Below are 26,983 nucleotides of genomic sequence, written 5' to 3' on the forward strand. Positions count from 1 at the left end.
TGAAAAACCACAGTATAAACTATTCATGCTGCTTCTTACATCTGTCAGATCGAAAATTAAAAGCCATAAAAGTGTAACACTGAAAATATGGCGTTAGAAAGGATAAAGGTGGCCTTTGTAAAAAATAACAAGAAAAGTGTATCAGCCAATAAAATATTCTAGCTCTTCATTTAAAAGTGCATCCTGGGCAGGACAGAGATGAGTCTGAAGTGTGGGGACTCCAAGCGCGATCCCTCTCCGCCGTCGGGAACAGCGTAGGTCCGAAACCGTACAATGCAAATCACAATTCTTCGTGTAGCAGCAAAACCACAGCAGTTTTTTTTAAAAAGTATAAAAAAAAGATTTGTTTTCAAATCCGTATCCCCTTCCAGCCCCACCCTCTGCGCCTTGAGGATGGAGCGGGGAGAATACCTACATTGGTCCTTGTGGCTTGTTGGTGTTCTGTTGTTTTAAAACCGAGGGCGAAGTCCCCACGTTCCTCTGGGGAGAAGCAGGGGCGGCGGCAGCGGGAGGGCTGGGCCCGCTGGCTGGGTCCGAGGACGGCCGCTTCTCTGGGCTGGCGGCCGCCGAGGGAGGCTGCTTCCTCCGAGAGAGAGAGATGCTTAACGACGGGAAGCGGCTTCATTTGCTTGAGTTTTAGCCAGAGGGGGTGGTGAGCTGAGCAGCTGGTGCCATTGGATGTCGCGACATGGCTTGCTCTGCGCCCTCCCTCCACGCAAGGTGCCCTGAGAGCCAGCGCGCCTGGAAAAGAGGAGAAGGGCCATCAGAACCCACGGGGCCAGCCGCGCCCCCCCCCCCACGCTCAGAGAAGCACCCTCTGCAGCCTCCGCTCAGGCCCACGACGAGGCCCCAGATTGAAGGCAGCACGGTGTGATTTCGACGTGACTTTCATTCACGTCTCTGCGCAGGGCCAGCCCTGCCAGCTTTGCCTGAGGAAATGCAACTCGAGTCGCTTTTTGGAATACCACAATGAGCAGGGTGCACCACGCCCTTGCCCAAGGACACAACAGCATCCTTTGCCACCCGACCCAGCCAATTTCACCCTCCATGTCACAGCATCGACTGGCAGGAGGTCTTGTGAATGGCCAAGGTCACCTCAAAGCCAGGCAAGGTCATCACGGGACCCTGGAGTTTCAGCCCTCGCCCCTGCATCCCATGCAAAAGCCCTGGTGTTTGCTGCAAAGGAGGAAAGCCAAGAGAGTCCCTTCTCAGCATCGGGAACATTACTGTGCACACAGCCTCCTCCTCGGAGGGTTCTCACAGAGGCAACCACGCTGGAAGGAATGCCCCCTCCGTGGGTCCTGCCTGACAAAGCTGAGCCATTCATAGCTCTCCACATCAAACCACACAGTAGCTCGGGACGGGAAGGCTATACACCAGCCAGGTCCTGGGATCCCAGGGCAGAGCATCGGAACAGCATTGTTCACCAGGAAAGTCCGTTTCTGGGGAATGCCCACCCCAACTTTCACCACAGGCGTTAGGCTCTGCCTCACCATCCCTACTGGCTTATTTCACCTGCTGTAAGTCCCTTGGTTTAAAATATAACTTCCTAAGGACACCCAGTCACTCCCAATAAGCAGCCTCATAGAAATCTGCCAACTCATCTGTGAAGCCCCTGAGGTCTGGGGCTGTATTGATTTTGCTCACATCTCTGTACCCAGCCCCCAGTTCAGTTCAATACACATTTGTCAAATGAATGACGGCCAAACAGCTCTTGCCCCATGCCCCCAAACAGTATCCTGTTTTCCTGCCCGTGAGTGAGGATGTCAGAAATGTGCATGGGGAAAATGGGGCTGGCGTGAGCTGGTGACAGAGGACTCGTAAACACCGTTACAACGGCTGAGATTATTCCTCGAACAAAGAACAAATCATATCAGAGAGGCGACAGAATTTAGAACCTGAAGCGACCCCAGAGACAATATACTGCAATTTCCTCATTTTACGGACAAAGAGGTGGAGGCCACAGAGAGCCCTGGAAACTTGCTCAGAGTGCCTGCAGCACGGATTCAGCAAAGTGTGAGGGGCCCGAGTGCCCACTGGGAGGGCTAAGCACCAGCCTGTGCTTTGAGCCCTGCTCTCCGACTCCGGGCTTTAACGGTCCCGATAATACTGATCAACCAAAAACAAGGTTTGGAAATCTGAATGTGCATGACAGGAAATGCCTGAGTTCCCCAAATCACATTAAATCACCAGATCTGTGCACACTTAATATGCATATTAAGTAACCAAAGTGAAAATGCAAAACACCGCAAGTATGCACTGGGGTGGAATTACAGGGCATGGAAACCTTTCTATTTGGCATGGTCAGACTGGGAAATGTGGTGTTTATTTCTGAATAAAGAGCTCACTTTGCTTTCCTCCTTCCTTTCTTTTTTTCCTTCCTTCCTCCCTTCCTTCCTTCCTTCCTTCCTTCCTTCCTTCCTTCCTTCCTCCCTCCCTCCCTCCCTCCCTCCCTCCCTCCCTCCCTCCCTCCCTTCCTTCCTTCCTTCCTTCCTTCCTTCCTCCCTTCCTCCCTTCCTCATTCCTCCTTCCTTCCTTTTTTGAAAGAATGAGACAACAGCAAGAAGGGACATAAAAACAAGAACACCAAGAGCCACCATCAAATGAGAGACCACAGAGGGTTGGGAAGGAGCCTCAGGAAGGACAAACAGAGCCAAATGCACACGTGTGGCTCTTTCGGGACAACGTCTCTCATTGAGGGAGCACAGGCTGAAACTTGCTGTGGGAGAAGGGAAACCGGCCCCACCTCTGGGCTTGGGACCAAGAGTGGTCAAACCTTAGAGTGCCAGGGAGCCTCCGAATCCTTCCTTTAAAAAAGGAAAAGGGGAGACAAATGCTTACCAATTCCTCTCCGTGCCTGGGACGCACCACCCTTTCAGTTACTTGAGAATACTGCAACTGCTTCTTCAAGGAGGTAGCTTTCCCCCCTTTGATGTAATCATGACCCCAAAAGAGGATTCCTTCTCAAATAAGTTTCTTTCTATTCAAATCACCTTTGGACAAGGGCCACAGGCGGACCGCATCGCCTGCTTGGGAACATCTCAAGGCTGCCATAAGGGACGGGAAGACGGGATTATAATGAGCGCCATTCTGGAACCTTAACTACAGCATTTGCCATCCCCAACACTATAATAAGCATTATTATTCTCTGCTATCTATTATTGTCTGGTGAATAATACGTGTTTTCCCCCAAGTTCTAAAGGGTGCAGCTGCACCACGCTCTATTTTTCGCAGCCCCGCTCCTGCGGCTGAAAGCCCGCGCCGAGCTTATTGTAAGAGCCGGCAAAGCAGCCGATCTGCTGTTTCCCGCCCTCTCACCACGTTTGCCGTGTCTGGGACACACACCAAGGCCAGGTGGCAGCACGGGTCCTGGCTGCTGAGAACATCTCAGGAGGGGGTGGTCCTGAAGCCATCCTCACTTGTTCTCGGGCTCGGGGTCAGAGGAATGGACTCCGGAGCCAATGGAAACGAAGAACCAAGTTGGGCTCCCCCTTCCTGGTAGGTATTGGTAGGCAGCTCAAGAGTGGGGAGGAAGCAAGCCTGGAGTTTTAGAAAGTGATCTTGTCCGGAAGTTCCAGAGCCTGAGGCGGTTCCAAGTTTGCCCTCCCCAAGTCCAAGGATCTTACGGAAGATCCGTCTTGTCTAAATTGCTTGATCGGAGCAAAGGGGAAAATCGCACAATAAGTGAGACAGAGACTCAATTACAGTCTGGCCTGACCCCTAACTAGCCCTGTGACCCTAGCCCTGCTCCTTACCCTCCCAAGCCTTGATCCCTTCTCTGAAATGGGTGCCTGAGTGAGTTTTCTATTCTATCTCCCATCTCGCACATTCTCTGATCGTAGGATGTTTGTACCAAAGCCAGTACCAGTTACGGAGGATTATAAACTTGAGCAGCTGGATATTAATCTGTTATCAGTGTGTAAGGAAGACTATTAATTTCTGGACCCCGAAGTCCAAAGTTTCAGGAAAAGTCTCTATTGACCACCACCCCCCACACACACACACACTCACACACACATTCACACACACACACACATACTCGCTCACACATTCTCTCCCCCCACACACACACACACACTCACACACACATTCACACACACACATTCACACACACACATTCACACACACACACACACTCACACACACTCACACACACATTCACACACACACACTCGCTCACACATTCTCTCCCCCCACACACACACACACTCACCTGTGGTAGAGATTTTTGGAGTGTCCCTCAATGCAAGAGGTTCTGCGGAAGTGGCTATATTTGTGCATTACATTTGGGTTTTCCTCCTCATTGGGGGTTTGTCTGAAGGCAGGACAACCCAGGGCCCTGTGACATGGACTGTCACACACACACCTTCTGGCCCACAGACCATGTCTGCTGCGTATGAAGACCAGCTCCACACTGCATGGCCCCCAGCAGGCAGCTATGACCAGGTGCCTTCAGAACCCCAGGCCGACCTGCCCCTTTGGCCAGAGGAGTGAAGTGTCCTCACAGAATCAGAGCTGCACACCCAATGCACCGGGAGAGGCCCTGTCCACCTGGCACATGCCCTCTCAGCAGGAAAGCCCTGCCGAGAATGTGACTGACTTACTCAGCCTCCTGTATCACATACGAATCTTCGGAGAATTATCGAGAATGCAATTGTCCCCGAGTACTAATAAATTCTTTCCATTGATACTGTCAAAATATAGCCATTCTTTCCTTTTCTTCTTTGGCCTTTACAGCCTAAGACTTAAGCTGGTTGCGTTTACAAGGAAAATTTATGATTTCCAAGCAACCACTCACCAAAATAAACGTGTGTCCAGAGAAAAATGCCCGTCTTATTCTATATCCCCACACCCCGTGCTCAGTGGTGCTGGAGCCCACCTCCCCAGGAAGCCTGCTTTGATGAATCTAACCCATTTTCCAAACTTTTATTCATCTTTCCTTCCTCAAATACCTTTGTAATTAGCATAATCAAAATCCGGTATGTCTGGCCTGTCTTACCTGTGTAAAAGACAAGCTCCACGCGTCTGTCATATTCATTCCCAGGAGCCCCAAACCCTGTGGCACCAACTCTAGGATGTGCAAGGAATGCCTGTTGCCAAGCTGGCTTGCCTTTGCCCAATTACCCAGGCCCTACCAGTCATGCCACTCACTCAGGCACGTCGACCCATCACTTATCACAGTTAAATACAGCCATTAACTGCTGGCTTCGGCCACCCTGTTTATCTGGGACAATAACGAGTCCCTGAGGACTGGACCGCTCTCAGGTAGCTGCAGCTATTCTGGGACACTCACAAGCTCAATGAACAGAGCCACCTGCACCAGCTGATAAGCCCGGGTGTGATGCCAGATGGTGGTCTCCCAACCAGGCCCACTCCAGAAAGAGCTGTGGCTTGGCGAGGTTTTCCCAAAAAAGGGTTCTCTCTCTCTCCGTCAACCATTGCTTCCTGAAGTGTTTTGAAATGGCTTTTACCAAAATGGAAGCATTTCCAATAATGAAATGAGTGGCATCTCTTTTCGTACAGTTCAGTAATTGATGAAAGTCATTAAAAAATCCCTCCTCCTACCAGTGCGATTGTTATGGGAAATAACCCACGGGGAGGCAGGGGTGGGGGCCCAGGGTCAGCTGCAGCTTAGCTCAGCGCTGGCTCTGCTCCGAATCACACCTTCCTCACCCCTGTGCTGCTCACGTCATGCCTCTGACCAGCTAAGGCTCATGTACATTTTTTTAAAAATTAAAACACAGGCCTTGCTTTAAAAGAATAAATTTTTTCTTTAGCAACATCCCTTATTTTACTCTTTAATCAATAAAACTCACCACCATACAAGACCCCCTACTGGGATAACTCCATCTTTAATTCTTTGTTTTATAAATTAAAACTTTGGTTTTCTTTGCTTAGCTGGTTGTACGAGTTAAATGGGCAGAGAAGTCTGTTTAGTCTTACAAGTCATCGCTGCTATTTCTTGCTGACCTCTAAGCGTTCCCGGTGGACAAAGAACCCTGGACCATGGAACACCCTCTGTGCACTCACAGAGAGAGTATCTTCACCCGGGACAATGGATCGATTGATCCTCTTTACCGACCGCAAGTCCTTTCTGGAACCAGGGAGTTTAAGCAAACCAAGTGACCCTGTCTCTGGCCCTCTCCTGACAGCACGGAGGGATTTATGACTACCTGTGCGCATTTCTACAAAGGCACTGAGCAGGCGGCTACCTCCACTCACCAGAGGAAAATAAAGTAAAGAAGAATTACATGATGTAGTTAATGCTCTGCACGCATTTTTGAAGAAGAGCCGAGAGCCCTGTGCGCCTGGCTTTCAGGACCAAGCGCTTCCTATAATGGGTTGGAAATGCGGCAATGTTGTCAGAGAAAGGAGTCGAATTGTATTGAGCACCTACTTTACGTCAAATACTGTGCGAAGCACTTTTATATCCGATGCCCCTTGAAACCAAGTATATCTTACATACTTATTTCACCTGTTTCATGGAAACAACAATGCTATTGAGGTATTGATTATTATCTCCATTTCACAGACAAGGAAACTTCCCAGGAAGGTTAAGGAAATTACTTGCTCGGGGTCACTGCCAGAAAGGTGCAAAGCTGGATTAGAGTTCAGCTCCCATAGTCCATGCTCCCCTCCAGGGGGCGCTGCCCCGAGTCCCCTTTCCTCTCTCCCCTTCACCCTGACAAGCCCGGATAAGAATGTCAGAGCTATAAGGGGCACTAGACATACACAGTCCAAGTCCTTGCTTTGCGAAAAAAGAATTCTGAGAAGTTATTTAATAAGAAAAAGATAATTGTGTTTTCATTCAAGTCCCATCAATACACAAACTAGCTGATGCCGGTTCACGTGCCTTCCAAAACTTCTGCCTTGGACAAAAAAAAGTAGATGTTCATTGTGTTAAGACTGAGTTTGTTATTTCTCTCTATATATTTTCTGAGCAAAGGCATTCTAAGTTAAAAAAAAAAAAGAACACAGAAAAAAGGCAGCTTTATGTGGCAAGTTGCTATGATCTATGGATCAATAATAGATTAAAAAATTTTAGGTGAGGTCTGAAAGAGTGGTCTTTCTGACACTTTATTTATCCTTTGCAACCAGCCCATTAGCAGAGAGAGGGGGGCAACTACACTATAAAAAATCAGAGCAAGCATACTGACTCCCCACTGCACCCCTCCCCACACCCCCCTCCACCCAGCCAAGGAGACAGAGTGTGGTTAATAATTGCTTCTCTGCAACCCGTCAACCTCATATGTTCAGGTACAACCTATTTCCTCTCTGAAATCAGCCGCCCGATGGGAGGAAGCGATGCCATGGGTGGCAAAAATATGACTCTGGCCCTTGGCACGGGGTGTGTAACTCAAGCAGCTTCGCTCGTATCCTGTGTCCCACTGAGAGGAAAGGCAGATGAGGACTCAGGTTCTAATCCAGGCGGCACCACTCTGCGACCTTGAGCATTTGCTCTGTCCCAGTATCTACTTGTAAAGTGAACCAGACATCTTATGAGAAGTTGAGGTTTCCCTAACCTCCAAGGCTGACAGCACGCAAGTGTTTTGTTACCTACCAGTACACATCCGAGGGAAGAAGTTCTGGGCTGCAGGGGCCACCATGGCAATTCTTAATAAGCACCTACTATGTGCCAGGTTCTTCCTGGGCATGTAAACTTCTGTTATTTACACTGGAGCCTGATAACTCTATGAAGTAGGGGTTATTAACTTCATTTTTTAAAAAATATATAAGACTTCCTCGATGATTTTGCATGGAGATTCTGGAGCCAGGCTGCCAAATCCCAGCACTACCATTTACTAGCCCAGTGGTCGGCAAACGCATTAGTCAACAGAGCCAAATATCAACAGTACAACGATTGAAATTTCTTTTGAGAGCCAAATTTTTTAAACTCAAACTTCTTCTAATGCCACTTCTTCAAAATAGACTCGCCCAGGCCGTGGTATTTTGTGGAAGAGCCACACTCAAGGGGCCAAAGGGTCGCATGTGGCTCGCGAGCCGCAGTTTGCTGACCACGGTACTAGCCAATGACACCAGGTAGGAGACAGCTTCTCTGTGACTCCATTTCTTCATCTGTAAAATGGGTTTACTAATGGTATCCTCATTGGGCTATTGTGGGCATGCAACATTTGGAACACGGCCTACACATAGAAAGTGCTCAATAAATATTAGCTGTTACAATGATTGATGTGGAAATGCAGGCACAAAGAGATTATAAAACTTGTCCAAATGTTCTCGGCTGGTTTTCAAACCCCAGCGGGCATTGCAGCCCTTCCTGTAGGATGGTTACTGCCAATTCTAGGACACCTGTGATGTGCCACGCTCTACGTGTTTTCTCACCTGTCCTTCACAGCTCTGGTATCATGACCTAGAGACTAACGCCCAGAGAGGCTGAATCGCTTCCTCCTTCACCTAGGGAACGGCTCTGCCGGGATGTGAACCCAGGCTAGTCCCTCCAAGGCAGATGTTCCTACCCACGAACCACACGGCTGCCTTCCCCCGCTGCTGGGAGCCCACTGTTGCCACATGTGGCAGCTTCAGGTCTACAGCCTGGGACGTTAAGAAAGATAAAAGGACATCTCCCAAAGTTACCAAATTTCCATAAAAGTGCCTGCCGGCCTGGGGAGGATCTGACTCAGACTCTGGGACAATGTCTGAAGGTGTCTGGGTAGAGCAAGCCAGCCAAGCCCCATGGCTGCTCTTCAGCCCAAGGACAGAGCTCTGGGCATCACTGTGGCCACTGCCCAGTCTCTGTGTTCATCGTCAGGAAAGTCCTAGGCGACGAGGAGAGCTGCCACTTGCCTGTGTGGGCCGCACCACAGCCCACGCCTCGGCCCCCCTCCCCTGCTGGCCTACGGCTCAGAGCAGCTGGCCCATCAGAAGGGCGGCGCCCCCCGTTTCCGTGGCAATGGGGGCCCAGCCAGCCTCCCTCTTGCTTGGACTGCAGCACACTCTTGGGTTGTGAGGTTTCCTTCCACCACGTGCTGGAAAGCCTCCTAGGTCCTACTCTGGGCACCAAGAAGGGGTTTCTTCCCCCCACTGCACTGCCACCATGGCTTTACATACTTAAAACATGGGTGGGGCAGCCGCCGCCCCCACCCTGGAGGGATAACCGTCCACCGTGTTTAGAATCACCCGCTGGTAATCAGCCTGTCATCAGAATGCAACTTCAGGGATGCCAGTCTTCCTCCTGCTTCCTCTCAGGGTCTGAACAGCCGCTGAGTAATGGTCCTCCAACACAGATTTCCTCCTGTCACTCCTCTGGCCCAGGCCATGGCGATGTTGCCTAAGGCACAGAGTACAAATTCCACAACCTCCTGCTCCCCCACCTCCCTGCTCTCCTCCCTCCGGCCTCTCTCCCTCTGCAGCTCCAGCCCGTTGCCCCAGCCACGCTGGTAAAAGGGACAGTCCTCCCTAGTGTGACTCGCTCTTCTCTGCACCCATGGCTCTTGACAGCCCATTGCATCCTTGTTCCTCCACTCCTGCCCCCAAGTCCACGTCCCTTCCAGTTTTAGAGCCTAATTCCAAATCGCCTGCTTTATGGAACCTGCGTGAAGTCAGTGTCCAATACAGTTAGTTAAAACTGGGTATGTTTCACCTTGGCTGCGTGATTTGGTTGTGGGTTCGATTCCCAGACAGGGTACATGCTTAGGTTGTGGATTCCAATCCCTAGTCGGGGCACATACAGGAGGCAACCAATCGATGTTTCTCTCTCACATTGATCTTTCTCTCTTTCTCTCCCTTTCCCTTCCTCTCTAAAAATCAATGAAAGCATATCCTCTGTTGAGGACAAGAAAAGAAAGAAAGAAAGAAAGAAAAGAAAGAAAGAAAGAAAGAAAGAAAGAAAGAAAGAAAGAAAGAAAGAAAGAAAGAAAGAAAGAAAGAAAGAAAGAATATGTTTCACCTTCTCGGGAAATAAATGAAGACTCTCTCTGAACCATTAACTAAGTGAAAGGGACTGCCTCCTTGTGTTTGGATATAATAAAGAGTTTGTTAAGTTTTGTGGACCGTAATATGTGAATTAAGTATAAATAAAGAACTCTAAATATAGGATTTAAAAAAACAATCTTATTATTCCTGTGCATAGGAAACACACACACACACACACACACACACACACACACACACACAGATGGGACAGAATAAGCTGGTCGGATGGTCAGACAGTGAGGGACACTGTTAAAATCAGAACTAGAATCCTGAACCAGTGGCCCCTCATCTTCATTTTCAAAGTCATAATGTTTTTTTTCACAAAATTTTTCATAGCTTTTCAATTAGTATTTGGGATTCATGTTGCTCAAACTTTGGTGGATAGAAAAAGAGATATTAAGTCCCATATGTCTGATGCCATCCTATTAAATGGGAGGAATCAAGGGACCTGGATGTCTTTTTGGTTTGGCAAATTGTGGAACTATTCTTTCAAACATTTGGGGTTTGTCTAAAACCAAACTTATTTTGCCAAGCACTTTGGCCTTAATTTTTAGACTCATGTGTATTTTCTTTTAAATATATTTTTATTGGTTTCAGATAAACCCATGTGTATTTTAAAAGACAGTCAATCCATATGTTTCTGACTCGTTTACACTTAACTCTTGAAAATTCTGTTTGGTAAGAGCTATTAGATGCCCAAGCAAGTTTATGAGCCCTTTTAAGCCATCTTCCCCCGTTCTTATGAGAAAGCTGTATTTTGCCAGCCATAAAGAGTGTGAGCCCCAGAGGCCTGTGGTCAGTTTGAAATTTATAATCTCCTAAGCTTAAATGGATTCTAAGTTTGGGGGGAAAAAATTTTCCCTCTCTCATTTTTTTCGTATTAAGTGCATAAGTAGGGAGCTATGATAAAGACAGGATCCTATGTCCTGGTTTCCAAAAATGGCTGAAGTGAGTAGTGAAGAATTCAATCTAACCGCCAATAAACTGTCCCTAAGACATTTGGGAGGAACAATATGGCCCATGGACACAGGTTCTGATCCAACATGCTAACGGAACATTTTACTAATTACTCCTCGGCTAAGAAGCTAAGAAGAAATTGGAGTCAATAGGATTCAAGTTGAACATTTTACCTTTGGAGGACTAGAGGATTTTTTTTTTTTAATTGCAGACAACCAATCCTGTTTGTGACTTTTCATACATTTTAAAAATAAGCCGAATCTACTAACAACGGCAATTGAATTAAAACCAGAAAAGCAGGAAGAAGGTGCGTGCGTGCTGCAGTGACCTCACCCTGTAGCTTCTATATATAGAGATGCTCAGATCCCACTCAATTAGAGTATTCTAGTGGGGGAACGCTTTCGGATAAAGTACTTAAATATGGCTTATAAATATTTAAAGAATAAGCATCTAACAAATCATAATGACAAAGTTTTACATTTAACCACATGTGCTCCAAATATCTTGAAATTACTCTAAATATGGGTTTAAAATATCAAAAGGGCTTGTTGATGGGATGCAGAACTTTTCAGAGCAACTTAAACCTGATCACTCTTGCTCCCACAACACCCAATCTGCACAATTTTTAAAGTGTGCGTGTGTAGGTTTCTTTAGAAGAAGATCATGTTACAGTCTGAATTTCTACAACAAGCGTCGAAGAATGAAATATAGGGTTTCCCCTTCTCTCACCAAATGCAGCTTAGCCACTTCGCTTCTAGATAATTTGTTATTGTAGGTTGGCTCAAATTTAAGACAGTAACATTTTAGAAACACTTGGAGAACGAAGCCAGCTGCAAGGAGGATATCATTACAAATTGAGACACATGTTGTATGGGAATACCATTCATTTTCAATACCAGAAACATGTCTGGGGAAGAAAGCCATGCAAATGAGGGAGAGATACACTTTTTAATTGCAGTTTTTGGACGTGAGGTCAATGTTTCATATCAAACGAGTCCATAAAGTTATGTTTCTCCCTTCTGTTCTTTAAGTGCTCTCAGTCCTATTCTTACTTCCCTTTTTACCCAAAACAAAACACAGTTTGCTAGCGAAGGAAGACAACAAACGAGAGGTTCAGAGGGAGAAATGATGAGACAACTAGCGGGGGCAGCCAAATATCTGGATGGGGTGAGGCTGGGAGCATGGGGCAGCTGTGATTAGTCACAGTCCTGACCCCACGGCTGCATGGAAAGGCAGCCCTGCTCATGTTTGCCCACCCCCCTGTCCCCAGTTGTGCACTGGGCAACATGGTAAAACTGCACAAGCGTGTTGCTGCTCAAGGCCACAGCTCTCGGTCCTAGGAGCGCAGAGTTAAGAGATCTCAGAGGCAACTTGACTGGTTTCCAATATAAGAATGCTTAGTGCCCTCGGGAGCTATTAGAAAGCAGGCGAGATTAATGCCAAGTTTCTGTTGTTATTGCTTTTGCTCCATTTTCACCAAAATCTTTTAAATGACCCTTGAAATAATGTGTGTGTGTGTGTGTGTGTGTGTGTGTGTGTGTGTGTGTGTTTCCCCTCCTTGTTGATGGCCTCACATTTTCAATCCTGGTCCCACCCTACTTTTTTTTTTTTTTCCTCAAGCAGAAGGCTGTGGAAATTCACAAATCTGGAGAACTCTATGTGGTTAGTTTTTAGAGCTGGCATCCGAGATGGCACTTACTCCTTCTCCTTGGTGCCAGCCGGTACACTGTTTAACTTTCAAAGCTAATGTATTTGTTTCTCTGAAATGGATTCCTTTGATGCTTTTGAGGCATTAAAAAGAAGTTTACACATGCAGAGTACATTGCCTTAACATGCGTCCACCCCGTAAGTGCTATGCATTTAAAATGGCAACTGAAAAAATACGAAACAATCCACCCGGGACAGGGTGAATGAAAAGAGAATGCCCAGCCTCTGCCCCGTTGGCACCATCTCTTTGACAAGAGAGTCTGGCAAAGGCCGTGATGGGGGTGGAGGTACGCGTTCCACGACATGAGGTAAGTGTTCCATGCTGTAGTGTATTTTGGTCTTCAAACACCTCTGCCCCTCCGCAAGGCTTGTCTGCATGAAGGTAGGTGTAAGTGATTGAACCATGATGCCCAGGCAGCCACTCAGGCCGCAAGGGAGTGATTCATTGGAAACCAGACAGGGAGCTTATTTGCAAAGCCCTTCTGGGCAATGGCTTGTGAGTAGCCAGTTGAGTGCTTGCCCCATTCCGAGCACACTCTCTGCAGGTGAGGAAGCACGCTAGGAGCTGGGGAGGATGGGGAGCCCCAGACGTGGCCACGTCAACGCCCTGTTTGTCAGACTCTGGCCACTCCACTCCCCTTGGCCTCAACAGCAGAGTGGAAGGTTTTCCCCTGAAGGGCAACGTCTCCCTGGACAGTATGAACTTGGGAAGTCCAAGTGCGGGGGAGTATCTCGCTTCCCTTTTCTTCTTTCACCACGGGCACTCTACAGGGCAGGGTAACGGAGAGAAGTCTATAACCTTTTGCATTTTGCCTCTAAGGCCATCTTTCACCACGGGCACTCTACAGGGCAGGGTAACGGAGAGAAGTCTATAACCTTTTGCATTTTGCCTCTAAGGCTAGTGCTACATTATGTAACCTCCTCAGTGATTCTGCAATATTAGGTCCACAACAAAAATTGCTGAAAATGAATTCTAAGTCTTAAAGAGAACAAGACAAACTCCAATTTATAGTAACAAGAAAAACTCCAATTCTGATATTGCTTGGTGGCAATAGGCGATAATCCTTCAGAGATGTAAGGCATGCGTTTTCATACTTAAGCCAAACTCTGTGGACCTCTCCTCCCAAGAAAATGCCTCTGTGCCCAGGCACACAAGACGTTCTACACAAATCTACAAGGAACTGCTAAAGGCCACCCACAGACTAGTCCACGGAGCCAGGAGACCAGCTTCAGGGAGCGGCCACGTGGGTCAGAAGTCTGGAGATCAGGGCCAGGGCTAGCACTGCCCTTGCACGACCCTGGGAGTGAGGTCCTCTTTAAAGTTTGTGCACTAAGCACTTCCTTGCCTTACCGCAGTCCCAAGCCCTGCTGAAGATGGGGAGGTATGGCTACATCTGAAAGAAAGAAATACCCGGTCACCTAGGTCATTTCCTACTCCATCATAATCGCATTGGGAGAAGAGCCAAAAGCCAGATACTTGCACATTAAAAGTCCTCCTTCAATCCCCTCCTCATAAGGGGACCCAGCAGCATGGAACAAGATATGTCTAAGGCCCATCTTGACACTGCTTATTCCAGAAATCACTCCTCTCTGCGTCTGAAATGACCACAGCAAGCACTCTCCCAGGTGCTCGCCACTCGTGTGTGCACGCTGCAGACCTGGCTCTCTGAATGACCTACACTTAGAGGTGGACAGCCACCTGCATCCTGACAGGTGCCGGAACTTTAACATTAAGGTTCCTGTCAGTACTGAACATTTCCAATAATCAACTCCTGTAACACTGAACATCTCAAGTCTGGCAAAGGATTCGCCCATCCCATTGGTACTGCTTCTCTCTCCTCTGTTTTTCTTCTTGCTTGCTTTAAAAGTAGGCATCCACAGTAATATTTCAAATGTACGAACTTGACTTCCCAGGAAGCCTACTGCTCTCTCAAACTTCTCAGTTGGAGAAACTAAATTGGCAAGAGTTACATGTCACCTCTACCTTTTTGGCTTTCTTGATGAGGCGAGCCCCCTGGCCTCCTCCTGAAATAGCCCTTTCTGGGATTGTGGCTCAATGACCAGAGGAATAATTAAACTCTAACTCCAAGAGGCTAAAACGACAGTTGCCTCCTCCAGCTCCTAAGGAAGACTGAAGTGAAGGGGAGCCTTGTTGCTGAGGCGGGGGGTGCGGGGGGGGGGGGGTGCGGGGGGAAGGGAGTGGGGAGCACCAGGAACTGGGGCCAAGGAAGATAGTCTCAGATTTTTTTTCTGGTTTTAGGAACACATAGGAAAGCTAGGAGCCACGGAAGTGGGAAGGACTTGTTGCTCCTCAGGAATGGAAAAAGTGAGGGTGAAAGGGTTATTCACAGTACACATTTTTTCCATTGATTACTTTACTTAAAGAGACTATGTCACTTCCCTGGAAAATCGAGGAGGGGGGATATTTTCTTTTGAATATCTTCAAACATTTGCAAATGGTTACTCTAAACTCCCCAATGTACCATAAACAAGTGTAAACTGTAGAAATTCAGAAAATGTGCAAATACAAACAGCTATCCCCAAGCTCCAAGGCAAAGGCAGAGAAGGGTGTATTCCATTTATAAATGGAATTCTTTGTGGATAGAATAGTTTTGGAAATGTTTATACATTGTTTTCCTTATTATTTGGGAGGATATTTTTTTTCCGGCTTACAGAAGCTGCAGAACTGGTATTTGGAGTCGTAAAAGTTGAAGATTAAAGAAAGTTTACAACCTTTTAAAATCTTCAACTAAACTCCATTAGTTCTGCATCTGGGAAAATATCTGCCCATTAAGATAATATGTAATCATATCAACAAACAAGAAGGCATAGAGTCAGCTAACCAGGAACAGAATAACTTCAAAATGGGGAAAAATACACTATAATTTGACAAGAACTCGTACATATGATTACTTTCTTGAAGACAACTGTGGCTACCTGGATTCAAAGATACAATCTGCTTTGAATCTATCTAAAATGGGGGTGGGGGGAGTAATACAGTATGAGGGTGGTGGTATAGTGAAAAGAATGAAGAACACTGATTGAAGCTACTGACTGACTGACCTATGAGAAATACTATAATGAGTCACCAACAAGCAGGCGAAAAAGCCACTCACCTGCACCTCACCCACCAAACTCAGCCCAGGTTTGTTTTGGGTTTTTAATGCTTTCCACTCTGGCTTCGAGTCATCACCAAACAGTGTTCACTGTCAGGGCGCAAAAGCCACGCCATCCTTTATTTAACAGATGCATTTCCAATTTCTACAACCACACGAACGGGCTGGGTTTCTGAAGGCATAGAAGCAGCCCAGGAAGGGTGCGAGGGCGTGATGAATTATGGCAGGTTGAGACTGTGCTGCGAGGTGACTCGGAACGACAGAGGGCAAGAGAAAAAGTGATTTAGTGGAGGAGAGGCGGTGCTTCCCCATCTTAAATCACGTGCCTTGTCACCCGCTGTAGCTGGCAAAGCCTGAGAGTCCCAGACTTTAGAGAAACGCTGTAATTTCTTGGGGGCCCCATCATAAAGAGAACTCGCTAACCTCAAGGGGCTGTGGGGTAATTTCATCACTGCATCTTCTGAAATTGGCTAAAGCCGGGTTAATATGTTTAGTAACGACTCTGGTCCACACACAAGACCCTCACCTACTTCTTTATTCAGAAACATATATCATCCAAATAGCCATCACATATTTCATGCTTTTATGTGCTTTTGGCCAGAGGCACTTAGGCTACTATGGACCAGAGGCTCTATTCTTGACCTGGTCACTTCTCACTCCAGTCCTGGTAGTAAAATCTTTCCCCTTCCCATTTTTCCTTTTCTGTCACTTGAATGAATGATATTAGAATGTGTTTAAAATGACAGTTCCAGTGCTTCCGGGCTTTCTGAAGGCCATCACTTTTTTTGGGTCCCACGTCTCCCCATTACTCACTGCTTTGTCAACCAGATGAAAAGACTCTGGTGGAGAAATCTGGGGCATTTTCAATTGCGGCAACTCTAAGAAGGCTGAGGCCATCTGTCTCCAGACAGCAGAACTTGTAGACGGAGAATCGAGAGGAAATGGCGAACTGATTTTAAGTACTCTGCTCCTGCTGGCAAAGCCCTCCATGGAAAAGGAAACCTCAAACTATGATGGCTGAGAATCCCTTCTTGCACCACCCAGCAAGCCCCTTGCTCTGGCTCTGTGCCTCCCAGGCAAGCTCTGGCTGTCAGTTACACATGTGCTCGTGTAAAGATGCTGGACCTAGGGGCAATGGTCTGGACACACCACATCGAGTGTTCTGGTCCACACCTACATTGCCCACTGTGGACTAATGGGTTGTCATTCTAGGTTTGTTGTTATGAAAACAAGAATTGGACACTGTCAAATTAAAAAAAAAAAAAAGACTGAACTAACTCTGTCCAAACACTTAGAGAAGTTGGTAGGTAGGCTTGGTTTTTCTATAGGGACTTTCCCCTCAGACAACTATGGTGGATAAGAGAATCTTATCAAGCACTGTAATAAAGGGACCCACTAGCCTATTCTCTCTCTTTAAAAAAAAAAAAAAAGATATATATATATATATATATATATATATATATATATATATATCTTTATTGATTTCAGAGAGTAAGGGAGAAGGAGAGAGAGATAGAAACATCAATGATGAGACAGAATCATTGATTGGCTGCCTCCTGCACACTCCTGCACTGGGGATCAAGCCCACAACCCAGGCATGTGCCCTTGGCCGGAATCGAACCTGGGACCCTTCAGTCTGCAGGCTGACGCTCTATCCACTGAGCCAAGCCGGCCAGGGCTAGCCTATTCTCTTTTAATGGTTTAAAGAAAATGTAGCTCTGGAGTCAGACAGGCTGGATTTGAATACCAACTCTGCTTACTAAGTTGATGATCTTGGACAAGTTACTTAATTTCTGTCTCAGTTTCTTCATCAGTAAAATGAAGACAATACTACTTGTTGTCTGGCTTGGATCTGAATAAATACTATTAAAGCCCTCAGAAGACGGCCTGGACACAACGAACGTGAGCGATTGCTCTCCCTGTGCACTCCACTTCCCCTCCGCAGGCCTCCTCCTGCCCGGGCTTTCACTCCCACCCCCTGTAAATGCCTCAAGGGCAGGACTGCATCATCTTCCCCTTATCTCCCCAGTCCCTGGAAGGAGCTCTGCACAAGTGTGGTGCTCAGTGAATGTTCATTTCCCTTCCTTTCCTCTCCACAAACAGTTAATAAACCTCAACTGAATGCCCGCCTGCTGCCTGCCCTTTGGAAAGTGGGGAGAGCTCGGCTCTGGGTTTGGCAGACCTGAGTTAAATAATGGTGCTCCTACTCACGAGCTCTGATTTGGGTGGCACCGCCAAGCCTCATCTTCCTCCGTGGTAAGAGCAATGATGCCTGTCCCACCGGGATGGGCAGGAGGATCAAAGCAGGCCACACCTGGCTACTTGGGGGCATAGCACCATGTGAGTTCCCCTTCCCCTTCCGGACATTCTGGACTCCTTATCAATGGCTCACTGGGCTTCAGCAGGATCCCCCGCTGAGGTCAGAGGCATGCACTCTCATCCACTCCAGCCACGTGGCCCTTTTCTCCGTCAAAGCCTCCTACTGTCTGCAGGGTTGAGCAGTCCACCCGCGGAGCTGCTGAGCCCCAAATCAGGAAAAAGCAAAGCTGATCAGTGATGCTTGACGCCTGCCCTAGGGAATGGTGGTTGGGGACAAACGAAGGAAGAGACCCCATGAACGGGAGCTATGAGCCACGGCTCCAACACCCTGCCAGGCAAAGGGCACTTAGCGGCTCGGGTTCCGTTGGCATAAGCATGTAAGAAAGGTAGTTTTTTATTCTCATCTTGCAAATAGAATACCGCGGTTATTGAGAACATTTGGTGAGTTGGGACATTCTGCCCATGTGTATACCAGCTCCAGGAAGTGGCCCAGCTTACCTTGTATCACAGCCCTGCCAGTCTCATGACTGAACATTTATTTACCTGCCCCAAGAAATCTCTCCTTCCTCCCCACATCCTCCTTTTCCAATACGGTGAATCATGACAGAGCATAATAAAGGTGTAATTAAGGAGATACCGTTTCAAGTTAGGTTCAAGACTGGGTTTTACCATTCAGTAAGTGGCCTCAGGCATGGCACTTACAGGCTGTGACTCAGTTTTGTCAGCTGTAAAATGGGAATGATGTTGGACCAAAACGATGACCGTGAGTGACGACACCAGCTGTATTGTAAAACACGTAAAAGTAAAATCACGATTATCCACTCAACTCCCTGGCCTCTGCCTTGTAGGAAAGAAGGAGAGGCGCCCTGGCTCGGGCGGAGGAGGGCCTGGGGCACATACAAACCTTTTACTTATTCTGATTTCTAATTCGGAGGCACCTCCTTTTGAGCGGAGGCTCCAGGTCCTCGGGCCCGGCGCCGAGCAGGGGCGAGGAGATGATGCAGGGCGCCATGGCCGTCTTCTCCGCGGGTTTTGGCACCGGCTGGATCACGCAGCCCGTCTTGGGCAGCATCCGCAGAGCGTACGCGTGGTCCTCGTCCGCGGGGTTATTAAGGTTCGGGTCCGACTTGTCGCCCCCCGCCAGGGCCTCCTCTCCCATCAGCTTTTTGGCCGCCTCCCCGTCCAGGTGGCAGTTGGAAGCACAGTTGTTCTCCTTGACGGACTCCAGCTCGCTCACCGCGGGCTCCTCGGGAGACAGCAGCTTCTTGGGGGGCGCGGGCGGCGGCGGCGGGGGCTGCTCCGGGGGCGGCTCTGCGCCCTTGGCCCCCTCGGCGGCGGCGGCGGCGGCGGCGGCGCGCGTGCCGTTCACGATGACGTTGCAGGCCGCGGCCGCCTCGGGGCCCGCGGGGGCGCCCGGGCCCGGGTCGCCGGCGGCGGGGGGGCTGCAGTGGCCGTCCCGGCAGCCGCCGCAGGTCCGGCTGCGCTCCGCGGCGCCCGGCTCGCGCTCCGCCTTGACGTGCGCGTGCAGCGCGCGGTGGATCACGTTGTGCAGCCGCGCCCGGTGGCCCACGGTCAGGTCGATGACGCCGTCCTGCGGGCCCTGCAGCACGCCGCCGCCGCCGCCGCCGCCGGGGAAGCCGAGCGGGCCGCCCGCGCCCGCGCCCGCGCCCGGGGGGCTGCCCGCGCGCCGCGTCAGGTCCACCACCTCGGCCCGGCCGTGCTCGGCGGGCGCGGGCGCCAGGCTCAGGGCCTGGCCCGAGCAGCCGGGCGGCGAGTCCGCGGGCTTGGACGAGCCCTGCTTGGAGTCCCGGGGGGACAGGGAGCGTCCGCCTGGCTTGCCTCCTGCCGCCGAGGAGTCGCCAGGGGCGCTCGGAATGAAGTTCTCCCCGTTGCTGGAAAACCCGTTGGGGGGCTTGGAATCATTGACGTGAGGGATGGGGATAGGGATGGGGATGGGCACGGGCAGGGGCACGATCACGGGGTATGGCACGAGCAAGGTGGGGGGTGGCACCAGCGGGGCCAGCGACGGCAGCCCGAAGTTCATCATCTGGGGCACGGGCACCGGGCCGTTGGGCATCATGCTCACCGGCGGGAAGGGGAGGCTGGGCAAGGGCGCGCCCGGGGGCGGCGGGGGCAGCAGGCCCGGGGGGTTCCCAGGCAGGGTAGGGGTGCTCGGGGCGTGGATGTGGGGCGACAGCATGGGCCGATGCATGGGACTGGACGTGGGGCCCAGGTTCCTGGGGCCGCCGGGCGGGGGCCCGATGCCGGGGAGCATGGGGTTGGACAGGGGGCTGTTGGGGGTGGAGGCATGGTGCGGCGGCCCGCGAATGAAGGGCGGGCGGATCTGCTGCATGATCTGCTGTTCCATGAAGATGGGCAGCGGCACGGGGCCGCGGTTGGTCATCACCATGGGAGGGCTGCGGGGCGGGACACCCAGGGGAGGCCCGATGCTAGCAGGCGGCGGGACGGAGACAGGAGGGAGGCTGGCCGTCTCGCTGATGGGCATGGACTTGGGCACTGGCGTGGGGATCTTAGTGACCGAGCAGTTGGCAGTGTCAGACGGAGAGACGGTGGTGGACGCGGAGGGGCCAGGGCCCTGGCTTTGGCCAGCGGCAGCCACCGGGGAGGGGGCCTTCCTCCGAGCATCTGTTAGAGGGATATTCCAAGAGTCTGGCGTGAGCAGCTGCACTCCGGCGCCTTCTGCTTTATTTTCCAGGGGAGGGTGTAACGTGCTGCACAGCCCAGCTGGGAGGTTGGCCTGTGTCTCTTTGTAGAAAATGTCCATTTTGTACTGATTGAGACATTTTGCACTGCAGAACTGAAGCCTTCTTTCCCCGTCCCCAAAATCCAGATATTCTTTTGTGTGTCTGATGTGCTTACACCAGTCACATACCTACAACACAGCAACAGAAAGAAAAAGTAAGATAAGCAATGCCCTTGGGTAGATGGCGTTTCATGTTTCCCGCACAGGTTCTTTCAAACTTTATCCCAATTTTTCAAACAAACAGGCTGAAAGGGTTTCCTTCCAAAAGGGACAATTCTTTAAAAGTTTGTGAAGTGATTTCTCCCTGGAAGCCAGAATTGCTTTATTAATATTAACTCTTCAGTATAGCAATTATCACCATATCCTATTTTTAAAAAAAAAAAAAATTGTGTTTTTCCCTTTAAGGTGGATCTGACAAAAAAAAAAAAAGGAATACATATACCTGCCCACACATTTTCACTTGTCAAAGACGCTCATTGTAAATGCAAATTTAATAGTTTTGGAGAGGATTCTCCAGAACGTTCCGTGGGCTATGAAATAGCCCCTTAACATTCTGCTCATGCAAAGTCACTTTGCACTATTGACTGTGCTCGATAATGCAGTTGGAAAGGGTGCGCTGTGTTAACCAATAACACAAGCGCCCAGCATCATTATGTCTGCCTTCCAAGGGGAAACTTGGAATTAGTCATGAAGTCTGTGTGAGGTTTAGCTCTTCCCAACCTGTGATGTTGCAGCAAGCTAGAATTATTTTTTGAGCTGTTTGCCCACTCTCTCTCAGTAGTCAGAATTTTTGGTGACATTTCTTGGCATGCAATCTTATTTAACAACTTTTCAAACACCAGAGAACGTTTTCCAAAGTTGTTATGGCTTTTTCCCCTCTTCAAATCTACTCCTGGCAAAAGAAAGGCATCACCAAATTTATTTTAAAGTTGGGCTGCAGAACGAATTAAAGGCTGAGAGCTTTTCCCAATTGGAAATCACTAGACATCAAAGTTCAAAAAATAGTCATTCTCGGCTTCAGAACCCATTACTTTGGAGAAATTATTGTGATTTCATTAACACATTAATTTTGCAACACCATCAGCTCTCACAGATGGTGAAGGCATGATCTACAATTCAAATATGACTCTTGTTTGCACAAATGTCTTCCCTTCATATGGCATTTTAAACAAGAATTAATATGAGTAATCTTGCCATAGCTATAAACAGATAAACAGATGTCAAAATTTTCAATAGTTCTTTCAGTGCCTTACTTTTTTGACTGAACATTACACACACTATTTTTTTTCTTTCTCTTCTTTATTTTTTAAATTATTTTCTGAGCACCCAATCAATCCACACAGCAGCAGCAGCATTCTGAAATGCAGTGCAATGATGAGTCCATTGAATTGAGTCTCTCCTCACTAAAGCCCTGTTCCAATATTGTTCTAAATCGGACCCTGCTTCTGTTGAGGAAGATCTCTGCTGTTCCCTTGTTGTTGTTTTTTTAACTATGATAGATTAATAGCATTAAAAGATAATACATTTCAGTAATGATTGGTCACATCAACAATGCAAAAACAACATATGCTGAGCATTTGATTACTCATCTCATTTAACTCTCAGCTTTCCTTGACTGTAAACAGTGGTGGCATGCTAGTGTGTGATTGTGGGTGCACACACTCACGGCAGATGTGGGTATGTTAAGTGGAAATTCACTCTTTTTCTTCTTACTTTCCTCCCCCTCCGCCCCACTGATATTTGCAGGTAATATACTTCACAGTGTGAGGCTGAATAAGAAATACTTATTGGCACAAATTAGTTTTTTTGTTTGGCCTCATATCGAATTACTCTTTCAAAATACTTGTTGCCAAAAACAAATAATTTCAATGTTAATATACTCCCATGTCTCACTACAGTGTTTCAGTTTTCTCCAGAATTAAGGGAACTTTAAAAAAAAAATCATAGTTGAGATGTCTAGTTTACACATAAATACACAATTGCCTCTGATGAGAAGACACACAGAATCTGGCAGACTCTCAAAATTATCATCTAGGAGAAGATTAAATAAGCTATAGTGCAAACTTTACACATGTACGTTATTATTTTTAAGATCTGATATTTTTATAAAGTTAATGTGTAATGATATGACATTTAAATTCCAATATGAAATAAAGCCAATTTTAGGCATCCATCAAAAGCCTACAATAACAATTTATAAGCTTGAAGTGAAGGATCAAATATGACTTCTTTAATCATGACTAAAAAATATCATCAATGAATTAAACTAATTGAAATTATATGCCAAAATTTCTGACATATTTCTTTTGGATCTTCTTTTTTAACCATAAGGGGAAAGAGTTTTCTGAAATCCTTAATTGGTTCTTAAATTGCCAGATTGGATTATTTGCCTGCAGAGGATTCCTCTGTTTCCTCAAGCCAAATAAATATTTTCAAGTGGAGTCACAGAAAATAATCTAAATATAACTTAAATGTTCTCCCATCATTTCCTTTACTTTCAATAATTCATTGATGAGTAAGAAATGCTCATACATCTACCCCAAATATCAAATAGGTAGTCTCCACTATAACACGATTTACTACAGACATCAAGTTTCCAAGCAAAATTCTGTTTCATCAAACTTTCCAGTTAATGAAAAGGCCTAATACTTAGCTGCTTGATTTCCTGCGACATCACAAAGTATTTAGGTAATAGTGTGACAGACAGTTCATGACTATCTCGTTTTGGGTAACGTGAGTGTGAATGTGTGCGTATCCTTATTACATTTCCATTCAGAACACCGATCTAAAAATACAAAAAAAGCCATCTTTCTGAGGAAGCAAAAAATTATTAGAGAAAAAAAATTGTCACTTAAGAAATAATGAATCAAGTCTGTCTAACAGGACACATCATTTAAGATGAGGTCAATGAATTTATGGCACAAATGGCTATATCATGTGAGGCAATAAAACGCAGTACCATTATTCATTCGACATCTAACTAATGGCACACTTCTAGTAATTAAAGATTTCATCATAAGAGCCTGAGCTGATTACTTAAGATGTGGTAGTTAGGTGGAAATACATACTGTAGATCTCTCTCTTTAATAAAATAACATTTGCATACCCATGGAATACACGGCATGTGTCTCAAGAACTAGGGTTGTCTGAATTGTGGTGTTATGAGGTATCCTTCCCTCCTTTTTCCACAGACGGCTTTTTTTTTTTTTAAACGTTGTAAGGCATTTTTTCCTCATTATGTCAAGAAGTACCAAAAATCTTTCAGATATTTTAAGAGATAAAGATTAAGAAGTGCAGAGCTCCACTCCCTGGGCTCTGGGATGGTTTCCGCTAATTCCACGCCGGCTTTGTTTCTGTTGGAATCAGGCCGCTTCGGTTCCACTCTCTCCCTAACAGGTCCCAGATTGGACAGAGCTGAGGCTGAAGCTGTTTAACGATGGCAATCTGGGGACCGAACAATCAGCTCATTGCAAGGCCACTGAGCGAGACAGCTGAAATGCTTCGGATCACAGATACATAATGTATCACCAGGACGACAAAAAGATCACAAAGGAGATAAACAAATGGGTATTCCATTCAACCCCATAACAGCAGTCCTCACAAAGATTACATTCACCTTCCTGGGATGTGTCCAATTCTAAACAACAGAATGAACATTTCCTCTAGTCCATTTAGACTATTTATATTTTGGTGGCTGGCTGCCAGGGTAGTACTTATAAGCTCAGTGGCCTGATGGATTCACTCCTTTCCTGTGAAATAAATGTGTGGCAACCTACACCGCTAAACTGCTCCAAAGACACCACCGCAGCAGAAATATCACTTGCTCTCAATACAAGGAAACTGAAAGGCAGGACCTCTGGTTCCTATAACTCTTTCCATCTTGTGTTTCCCCTGGAAAGAAAGAAAGCTATTCATGTTATTTTTATATGCACGTCCGAAGTCAAAGCCAAAGTATGCCATAAGGTTACCCACATGGGCACAATATATACATTCTGCTGGGCTTGAGAGAGAAGATTTGGGTGGCTGGGGGAGGGGGCCAGGGTTCCTAATTAGCACATTAATCAGCTGTCAGCTGTGAGAGTGAAGTTCATTCTTTAATGGAACCCAGCACTGTCTTCTGAGTGGTAATCTGGCATCAGGCACTATTTCATTAAGGAACCCCTTTGCTGAAATCTTTCTTACCTAGGCAAAGACATTTTCAGCAATGGAACAGTAAGAAGACACTAATAATCCTTTGAATGCCATCAACAATTTCAAAAAACAAAACAAAACCTTCACATGCTCCTGACTTTCCACAAATATAGGGCCCATGTAACAGCTCAGAAGCTGTAGCTCCTTAAGCAAAATTGTAACTTGCAATAAGATGCTGGTTCCAGACAGTCCAACCTATGAGAGAAGGCAGGGGGTGAGGGGGTAAGAGATCAACCAAAAGACTTGTATGCATACATATGAGCATAACCAATGGACACGGACAGTAGGGGGGTGAGGGCATGTGCTGGGGAGTGGGGGCAGCCAGGGAGAGGTCAATGGGGGAAAAGAAGACTTACGTAATACTTTAAACAATAAAAAAAATTTTTTTTTTTTAAAGATGCTGGTTCCTTTGATCTTGGCCTGTTAAATGTGGCATTGATCCTCACTCCAGGCCAGTTCAAAAATCATGAGTTCACCCAAGGGTGAAGCAAAGGAGGATGAAGAGACATGGGTGAGGGTGGTCAGTGCTTTGAAGGATTTGAGCCCACAGCTGTAGTCACCTTATGTGAGTTGAGGGCCTCAGACTGACCCCACCTAAACACTTGCTTCTAATTTGACCCTGGAGTCCCATGGTCCCACCATCAACTGTTCCTTTGCATTTAGACACTACCTCCATCAGGGCACTTGGGTGGCAAAGGATGCCATGGAAATCACGTGGGATTTGGAATCAGAAGATGGGGTTTGAGTCCAGACTCCATTGTTTATTTACTAGCAGTGAAATCTTATGGAAAGCTCAGCGTCAGTTGCTTCCTCTGTGAATGGAGCTAATAGTGGTAACAGGTACTGCTTGTATGTCAGGCATTTATAGTGCGTTGTTTCAGTCCTTAGCCTGTTTCCCTCATGGTTGCTGATGTCCCAGGAACATCCCATATGTTTAAGTTCATTTTAATTTAATGGAAGGATGTCTCTATGGCAGTGTGAGGAGGAAAAGGCAAATCTTCATCCACAGCTTTCCTATGAACCTGCGCTGCTTTGAGACAGAATGGTGCATGCTTCTCTCTGGGCAAGTACACGCGGCACCTCGCAGACACCAGCTGCCCACCCCACCTCCTAGGAAACTTTCCCAGAGATAACAGAGGGGCTGTCTGCAGTGACAAGGAACCATGTCCAGCTGCCTGAGAACGCTCTATTCAACTCCTGCTGAGCCATCTTCTTTTTCCAAAGCCAGTCAATCTCTAATTCAGGCAAAGCCTGATAAAACAGCACCGCTGCTTGGAAATGAGTGTTAGGACCATTAAAATGAATAATTCCTCTTAGGCTCAACTGCTGTTTGAATAGTGGAAGCCATAAACTGTGCTACTCATGTTTTATTAAAAAATAGAGCTGATGAACGATCCGCTTGACTCATTGCATGGCAGAGCCACTGGATCTGTCACACACCTTGAAGGCAGGATGACCCAAGCCCCGAATGGCAGAATGTGGAGGAGGAGGAGCCTCCATGGAGGGGAGAGGGTGCATCAAAACCTGATGGGAAACCAAGCCCACCATTCCAAGTTTCCTTGCAAAATTGGATTAGAGAGTGTAGGAAGGAAAAAGATGACCTAACTATAGATATGTGAAGCCATGCAGAAATCAGGAGAGGGATTTAGAACCACCAGGGCTATTGTCCTTTTTTAAGAAGGAAAAAAAGCAAATTCATGGAGAATTTCATTTTCAAAATAAGTTTTCTGCTGGCTTAGATTCCAACATGATGATGTTTGCTACATCGTTCTTTTTAAGGGTCTTATTTGTGTCTTTCTTTCTTTTTTATTTTATTTTATTTTTGCTTTGTAGTTTGTGAGTCTCTCTTTTTCTCTCCTCTCTCCTCAAATGGGATTGGGAACTCAAGGAGAGGCTAATGAGCACCTTTGTCAGAACTGAAAATCTCATAAGAAAACTGCCCTGTAGGAACCTTACACTGTGACTCACGTTCTGCTTCTAAGTTTTGAGCTGGGTT

General features: G+C 47.3%; 1 protein-coding gene across 1 annotated transcript in view; it reads right to left on the minus strand.

Annotated features, from left to right (window-relative positions):
* Window positions 1–606: 606 nt before the first annotated feature.
* SOBP (sine oculis binding protein homolog) overlaps window positions 607–26,983 on the minus strand; it is a 160,975-nt gene continuing 134,598 nt past the window's right edge. The window contains exons 6-7 of the mRNA XM_079781458.1: window positions 18,937–20,925; window positions 607–741 (exon numbers count right to left, since the gene is read on the minus strand). Coding sequence (XP_079637584.1) covers window positions 18,940–20,925 — 1,986 coding nt within the window. The 3' untranslated portion in view covers window positions 607–741; window positions 18,937–18,939. The remainder of the gene's footprint in view (window positions 742–18,936; window positions 20,926–26,983) is intronic.

This window comes from Cnephaeus nilssonii (genome assembly GCF_951640355.1).
Source record: "Cnephaeus nilssonii genome assembly, chromosome: 9".
Lineage (NCBI taxonomy): Eukaryota > Metazoa > Chordata > Mammalia > Chiroptera > Vespertilionidae > Cnephaeus > Cnephaeus nilssonii.